This window comes from Nannospalax galili, unplaced genomic scaffold, assembly GCF_000622305.1.
Source record: "Nannospalax galili isolate Female #2095 unplaced genomic scaffold, S.galili_v1.0 scaffold188, whole genome shotgun sequence".
Taxonomy (NCBI): Eukaryota; Metazoa; Chordata; class Mammalia; order Rodentia; family Spalacidae; genus Nannospalax; species Nannospalax galili.
Window position 1 is genome coordinate 4,308,253 of NW_008360325.1, and position 8,774 is coordinate 4,317,026.

The window sequence follows — 8,774 nt, forward strand, 5'->3', positions numbered from 1 at the left end:
GAGGCTGTCGGATCCCCTGGGCCTGAGTTACAGAGAGTTGTTAGCTGCCGTGTGGGTGCTGGGATTTGAACCCGGGTCTTCTGCAAGAATAACCAGTGTTCTTAACCACTGAGCCATCTCTCCAGCCCCTTATTATTTTTATTTTATGTGTATGAGTGTATTGTCTGCATGTAGGTAAGTGCACCCATGTCATGCAATGCCCAGAGAGGCATTGGAGCCTCTGGAACTGGAGTTATGGAGGGTTGTTAGGCACCATGTGGGTGCTAGGATTTGAACTCAGGTCTTCTACAAGAGCAGCCAGTGCTCTTAATCTCTGAGCTAACTCTCCAGTCCCCTCTGCCCCTCTTTAGAGCCCAGAAAATATAAACAGTGTGAACAAGTGAGTCCTGGGTTTGAGTTTCAGCTGCGGCTATGGGATTTCAGGGAAGTTACTTCTGCCTCTGAGCTTTAACTTCCTGGCCCAAAGAACAGGAAGGCATCTGAGAAACCATCTCCTAGGTGCCTGTGTCTGCAGGCCTGGAAGTCCCAGGAATTCATACCAGTGCCTGTCTAAAATAAGGAACGACCGGGAGACAGAGACTGCAATGGTACCTAGAAGGCCTCAGAAACAAGATACCTGCCTTAGAAGACATGACTTGTGAGCAGGAGGGGAAGGGGTGTGTGGCCCAGTGTTTAGGTAGTGCCAAGCACCACCCTGGGTCCAAAATCCTTCACAACTTTGGAAAGTGGGACTCAGGCTGCCATGTTACAAGCAACTATATGATCTATGCAACTTCCACACTATATGAGCATAAGAAGTTAGCCATCAAAACAACTGCAATACAGAAGCAGAAATAAATACTTTGTGGCTGCTGGAGCCTTCTGGGGCTGAGGATGCCTTTCTATCAGATCTGGTGGTCAGTAGTGTGGAGATACATATGCAAACACCATGAAGCTGCTGGCTTCAGATCTGTGCACCATTCTTTCAGCAGGTTTATACCTCTGCTGCATAAAATTTTTAATCTTCAGTAACTACTGTCAACTGCTAACGACGATTTCCAATCAGGCCGTATTCACACTGTATCCACACAAACAAGCTAGCTGGCAGCGTCCATTCCTACCTCACCAAGAGCAATCACTCAATCCATAGGGGATGAAGGCCTATGCTTAGACTGATTTATATTCTGACTCCTGTAAGTTCAAATGAAAGCTGTATTAATTGATTTATTTGTGATGCAACAGTGACTAGAATAAAATAGCTGGGTTTTTTTGTTTGTTTGGTTTTTTTGGTCTTTTTGAAGCAGGGTCTCCCTGTGGCCCCAGCTGTCCTGGAACTCACTATGTAGACCAGGCTGGCCTTGAACTCACAGAGATCTGCCTGCCTTTGCCTCCCAAGTGCTAGGACTATAGGCGTGCGCCACTAAGCCTGGCAATAGCTGTTTTTTAAAGTATTTTATTACGTTTATTTTATGTGTATGTATGTATTGCCTGCAGGAAGGTAAGTGCACCCATGTTGTGCAATGCCCACCGAGGACAGAAGACGCTGTCGGATCCCCTGGAACTGGAGTTACGGACAGTTGTTAGCTACTATGTGGATGCTGGGATTTGAACCTGGGTCTTCTGCAAGAACAGCCAGTGTTCTTAGTCACTGAGCCATCTCTCCAGCCCCAATAGCTGTTTTTATTTAAGTATTTGCTTCGAAAGAATCTGGTATCTGATTAAAACTTCTCAGCTAATCATTCAGGCAGGAAATCCCCACACTCAGGGCCTTGGCAGGACAGGAAAGCTCTGAACGAGTACTCACTATGCACAGCTTACAGGACCTTTTTCCACAGTTTTATCAAACAGCAATACAAAATTTCTCCCAAGTTTTAAACTGGAGCCCCAAAGCACCAACATGCCAGGCTCAGTCCATGTTGAAGTACCACTTCCCTCCAGTACCCTGTCTCCCCACTTCTTGGTTTTGGTGGTGGTAATAAGTGGTGGTGGCAGCAACAGCAGCAGCAATCAACAATACTTACAAAGGCTAATATCAAGTGATGACAATGTTCCAGGGCAGCCTGCTAAGTGTTTTACCTTCTAGCTCACATGAACGTAAAAGCAACTCCACATGTCTGCTTTCATAGACAGGGATGTTGAGGCATAGAAAGCTTCAGTGAGTTGCTCAAGGGTTCCTTAGCTGGAATGCGGCAGAACCAGAACTCAAACCAAGCAGTGTGAATCTAAGCCTGGCCTGGAACCACTGTGTTCCACCAAGGTGAAGATGCCTGCCAACTGCAGGGCCATGCTTGAGACCATCAGGACACTCGTGATGGGAGGCCTCAGCTCTCCCTCTAAAGATACTATTGGAAAGGTCCAATAAAAGCAACTGTGCAGTTTGTGTCTCTAACTGTCCTACTTGAGTATCTTTGCTAGTCCCACCCACAGACTACACCCCAAGCCTTGCCTATGTAGGGCCTTTGGGGCACGAGCTTCCACCCTTCCAGTTTCATCTCCAGCCTCCTTCCTCCTACACCCAGGCTCCAGACACACTTATGATGATGCTCTTTTTCGACACATACAAGCTCTCATGTCCCTACCCCTGCAATGGCAGCTCCTTTGCCTAGGTCCCATTCACACCCTGCCTCAAGCAGTCCTGGCTCCTCAGAGCTTCAGCTCAGATGCTGACACTGCTGTCAAAGCACCCTCAGAAGCCCAGATGGCAGAGTTACTTGTTTCCTTTCCTGTATTACTGAAGTACTTTGCACATACTCTTATTAGAGAGCTTCTTGTAATACATTAGATTTCATTGTTTATGAACTTGTGAACTCCAGAATTCTAAAATGCCTTGGTGGTCACACTGCACTTCTAATCTATTCTGCCTAGCTGTTTTTTGTACTAGGTATTCAGTTAACCTTTGTTGAACATATGAATAATCGAATTCAAGAAAAAAAATGCTGACTGCTCTTTCCTATCTCTGCCAAATATGTGATCTAGAACAGGGAAATGGGGTGGCCAACAAAAAGCAGATCTGAACAGGTGGCTTCAGAAGCATGTTAATACAGAGCTGCATTTTACAAACGGCAAAAAACCTCACACACATTCTTCCCTCCTTCTCCTTACCATTAATCATAACTTGAAACCCTGAGTCAATACAGTTAATCATAACTCGAAACCCCAAGTCAAGTGGTAGGCTTCTGAGGACCCAGGATTCTACTAGGTAGCCACAGCTGGGACATGAGTAGAATGAGAGAGGGTCTCAGCATTAAGTGGAAGCCCTGCTTACCTCCTTCCTGGGAGTTCATGATGTTTAGGGCAAACAGCATTGCATTGGAAAATGTGGTCGCCTCTTCCTTACTTGCAAAGTTTAAGCCATAGACCTGACGAGCATCTCGCCACTGGTGGAATGTGGGTGTTGCCTGATTGTACTTCAGCCCTTTCACGATTAAATAATTGATCACAACCTGGAGGAGAAAAGAGAAATACGTACAAATAAATAAAACATTAAGTGAGCTGGAGGGAGCTGCCAGGGGGCCGAGAGACTATCCCTTAAACAACAGGGGATGGGAGTGTGCTCAGAGAAGGGGAGGGCATGATCAGGCCATTTTAGGCCATAATCAAAGTTGAAAAACTTATTTCATTTTAAGTAACACGATCATGTGTGGTTACCTCCACGTGAGAAGGTCTGAGCAGGAGGTCAGGTTCCCTGGGTTCAGGTTCAGATCTTCAGTCACACCACTCAAGGTGGTCAATGGAAACAATAATGCCTGTTCTGACTTTGCAGTCATTCCTAGAAGGATCACACTGTGATACCTATCTTATCTGTGCTATATTCGGCTCCTCCAGATATAAAGCTCCTGAGGACAACAGTCTGTAATTTATAAGGGCTCCACTTGTTCAACAGCATTGGGTACTGCTGGGCTTTTACTTTACCCTTCAGCGTGTGTGCCATGCTACCTCTGAGTGGTGTTCATCAGCATCTCCCAATGATTCAGAGCACCTTTTATTTGTTTACTGGTTATCTCTTCTGTTCCTCTGCTCTGAGAAATTCCTGTTCTAGTTCTGCTTTTGAAAACTATCTATAGCTCTTTACATATCCTTCCTGGGGCCTGTAACCCATCTATGTTTATTTTTTGTGAATATCCTCTCCCAGTCTGTGGCTAGTCTTTTTTCTTACTACATTTTAATGAAACATCGAAGGAAAGTTTTCTACTTCAATGAAGTTCAACCCTAATTTGTCCTCTATAATTAATGCTTCACATGTCCGTTCAAGATCTCTGATTTCAGGATAGGCGTGGTAGTGTATGCCTTTAATCCTAGTACTCTAAGCAGAGGCAGGTGGACCTTACAGATCAAGGTCAGCCTGGTCTACATAGCAAGTTCCATGCCATCCAGGCTATCTGGGCTACATGAGAAGATTATCTTCTAACCCATATTCCATCTTTCCTTTTTGTTGCCTAGGCTAATTTTCTCTTAAATTTTTATGTGTATGAGTATTTTGCTTTCATGTGGAAGTGCATCCATGATGTGCAATGTCCAAGGAGGCCAGAAGACACTGGATTCCCTGGAAGTGGAGTTAAGGATGATTGTTAGCTACCATGTGGGTGCTGGGAATTGAACCCGGGTCCTCTGCAAGAGCAGCCAGTGCTCTTAACCCCTGAGCCATCTCTCCAACTACCTAGGCTAGTTTTGAACTCCTGGTCACAAGTAATCTTCCCACTTCAGCTTCCTGGCTAGCTGGGAGTGCAGGTGTGTGCTATGGTATCCAATTACTGATTCATTTTAGGTTTAAATTGAAATAATTTTGAGACTATGACATAAGCCTTTCTTTACATTGACATCTGACTGTTCTGGAGTTATTTATTGAAAAGTGTCTTTCTTCATTGAATGCAATGGTGCTTTGGTCATAAATCAAGTGACCTCAGATATGGCTTTATCTAGACTCTCTTTAACCTGTGGGTCCACTTGTCTAGCCTTACTTCAGTATTTCCCTGTCTTGATTACTGTGGCTTTACAGGGAGGCTTGAGACCGACAATGCAAGTCTCCAACTTTGTTCTTTAAGATTATCTCAGCTATTTAGAACCTTTACATGTTCATATAGAATTCAGAAGCAAATTACCAATGTCTACAAAATACCCATTTTAATTGGTATTGTATTGACCTGAGATTGGGATGAAATGACCCCGAAGGACACTGAGGCCTCTATTCATCAACATGATTCAGTTTCCCATTAGCTCTAACATCTCTGAAGCATCTTAGCAATCTTTTTTTTCATATTTTACTTATTATTTTTATTTTATGTGTATGAGTGTATTGCCTGCATGTATGTGAGTGCACCCATGTCATGCAATGTCACGGAGGTCAGAAGAGGGCGTCGGAGTCCCGTGGAACTGGAGTTAAGGACGGTTTGTAGGTCTTAGCAATCTTAATAGCGTCCAGTGTATAGAAGACACACAACTTCAGTGACAGGTTGTCTTTGAAGTTTTCTGATGTTCTTTCTAATGACATTTAAAGTTTCTTATAGTTATTTATTGCTAATACATTAAAAATAGGGTTTTTGCCAGGCATGGTTGCACACGCCTTTAATCCCAGCACTTGGGAGGTAGGGGCAGGCAGATCTCTGTGAGTTCAAGGCCAGCCTAATCTATACAGTGAGTTCTAGGACAGCTGCAGCTACAGGGAGACCCTGTCTCAAAAAGACCAAAAAAAAGGGGGGGGGCTACATATTGACATTTTACCCAAAGACAATGCCAGATTCACCTAGTATATTATTATGTCAGTACATTATATATTAATTATATTACTATAGTAGTTTGCAGATATTTCAGATTTTCTACATTACTTTTTATACAGTGAGGGTCATAGTCCTATACCATAAAGCCATATTCTTTACAGTATTTAAAATATTTTTAAATTACGTTTTTTTATCTGTGTGTGTGTGCGCGCATGTGTGATGATACATGTGTACATGTGTGAAGGTCAGAGCCTCAGTTGGTTCTCTCTTTCCATCAGGTGGGTCTCAGAGATTGAACTCAGGTCATCAGGTTTGACGGCAAGTACCTTTACCTGCTGAGCCATCTCACTGACTTCTTTACATCATTAGTCATCTCAGATGAAAGGTGATTTTATTTCTCCCTTTCCCTGCCTTCTTCTTGAAGGTAGAGGAAGGAGAGTGAGAGCTGTAGATATTCACTGTTGGGTTAAATCATCATTTTTTCTAGTGTCCTCTTAATTTTTACCATTAACAGGTACTGAATTTTACCAAATAAATGCTTTGTTTGTTTGTTTGTTTGTTTTATTGAGACAGGGTCTCCCTGTATCTCCAGCTAGTCTGGATTCACTATGGAGACCAGGCTGGCCTTGAACTCACAGAGATCCGCCTACCTCTGCCTCCCAAGTGCTGGGACTAAAGGCGTGCACCACCACACCCAGCATAAATGCCTTTTCTAATCCACAAAATGACCATATCGTTTTCCTCTTTTATTTTATTAGGTTAATCGTGTATTCCTAAAATAAATCAATCTCACTTGCCAGGAGTTAAAAAAATATTTATTTAAGTAATTAATCTTTTGGATAGACACCACTGTTCATTAAAATTAATGGTTTATAATTTTCTTTTTCTTGTAATGTTCTCATTTTGTATCATGGTAACAGTGCTTTAAGGCTATATAGGGATTAGTCCTTCCTCTAGTCTCTGGTAGTGTTTACATAAGACTGTTAAATGTATGGAAGAATTCACTAGCATAGTTATCTGGGCCTGGAACTGCCTTTGTAGGAAGGTTAGGTTTGAAATTACAGATTATATTTCTTTAGCAGATATAAGACTACTTGGATTTTCTATTTACTCGTGTCAGTTTTCACAAACTGTTTTTCAAAGTATCCGTCCACCTCATCTAAGTTCCCAGCATGCTATATTTTTAATTATAGGATGGTAGTGATACTATACTTTTTATCCCTGATATTGGATATTTGTATTTTTCTTTTTTTGCCCTTTGATCACTCTTACTACGAGTGTATTAATTTTATTTTCAAAGAACCAAGGTATCTTCCATCATTCATCTGCTTTCTATTTTGTTAGTTTTTCTTCCTTTTACTTTTGTTGAGTTTAACATGCTTTTGTTTTCTTCTTTTTGGCATCCTGAGGTAAACACACAGACCACTGATTTTTATCATTCTTCTTTTGTAATACACATGCTCATAGAACAAAATTTCTGCTGTGCATTTTCTATGAATTCTACTAGCTCATTATTGAGCAGTGCAAAAATATTTTTCAATTTATATTGCAATTTCTTGTTTGTCTCATGGTTCATTTAGTAATGTACTTTATTATTATTTTTTAAAGCAAATAAAACATTTGGAGGTTTTTTTTGTTTTTTTTTTGTTTTTTTTTGTCTTTTTGAGACAGGGTCTCCCTGTAGCCCCAGCTGTCCTAGAACTCACTATGTAGACCAGGCTGGCTGGTGGTCCCATGCCTTTAATCCCAGCACTTGGGAAGCAGAGGCAGGCAGATCTCTGAGATTGAAGCCAGCCTGGTCTACATAGCAAGTTCCAGGCCAGCTGGGCCTACAGGAAGAAAAAAAAGGAGGTGGGGGGGAAGGGGCTGGAAAGATGGCTCAGTAGTTAAGAGCATTGGCTATTCCTGTAGAGGACCTGGGTTTAGTTCCCAGTTACCTACATGCCAGCTAAAAACCATCCAAAACTCTAGTTCCAGGGGATCCAACTCCCTCTTCTGACCTCTGTGGGCAATGCATGACATGGGTACACATATACACATGCAGGCAATATACTCATACACCTAAAATAAAATAAAAATAATTTTAAAAAAGAAAAGCTTTGTCTTCAAGTTACTGACTGTTGAAAGGATTCCTCTGTAGGGGCTCTGCCCTCACATGAGTTGTTGCAGGTACACACCCACACTCCTGCATGCACATCATGTATATACAGAATAAAATAGTTTAAAATTTTTTCAAAAAGGAATATACTTTATGATTATAATAAAATTTTTTCAAAAAGGAATATATTTTATGATTATAATTCTTTCTCAGTTCAGCATGTGATCTATTTTGATAAATGTCTTGTGTGTAGTTGGGAAGAAACAGCTGTTGGTGGTTTCTACAAATATAAATTAGGTCAAGTTAGTTAATGCTATTTAAAATTTCTTTTTCTATTTATCACTCTTCTGCTTATTCAGTTCATTTTTGTAGGCATGACTAGTATTTCCCAGCACTTTTGATTGGTTCATTTTGCTTTATAGATTTAGAACATATATAATTAAACATATGCAAAGTTAGGGTTGTTATGACTTCCTTTTTGGTTGACCGCTTATTACTATTATTAAGAAGGTTTGTTTTTCTCCTTTGGAATACTTGCTGAACATATATCCACTTACTATGGTTAATGCTTGCAAGGTTTACACACACACACACACACACACACACACACACACACACACACACACATATATAATTTGTTCTTGGTCTTTTTTGAGACAGGGTCTCCCTGTAGCTCCAGATGGCCTGGAACTTGCTATGTAGATCAGGCTGGCCTTGATCTCACAGAGAACCACCTGCTTCTGCTTTCTGAGTGCTGGGATTAAAAGCATGCGCCACTATGCCCGGGTGTTCAATCTCTTCTAATCAGGTTTAAAAAATAATTCCCTGTGATTTGGCAGGACTTAGACACTTTTGAAGGATAAGCTTATTTTTAAATGTTGCACTTTCTAAATAGGAGCCCATGATCACAATATGTGCATATTTTATTTTGGGGAGTGTAGGAGTAAATGGGAGTGCCTTTCCTGCTTTTTTTTTTTTGTTGT

The 8,774-nt window shown here is 41.4% G+C and overlaps 1 protein-coding gene across 4 annotated transcripts in view; it reads right to left on the reverse strand.

The window, feature by feature from the left end:
- Evl (Enah/Vasp-like) overlaps positions 1 to 8,774 on the reverse strand; it is a 149,191-nt gene that overhangs the window by 44,232 nt on the left and 96,185 nt on the right. For all 4 annotated transcript variants that reach the window (XM_008825629.2, XM_008825627.2, XM_008825630.2 and 1 more), the window contains exon 3: positions 3,245 to 3,422. In XM_008825629.2, coding sequence (XP_008823851.1) covers positions 3,245 to 3,422 — 178 coding nt within the window. The remainder of the gene's footprint in view (positions 1 to 3,244; positions 3,423 to 8,774) is intronic.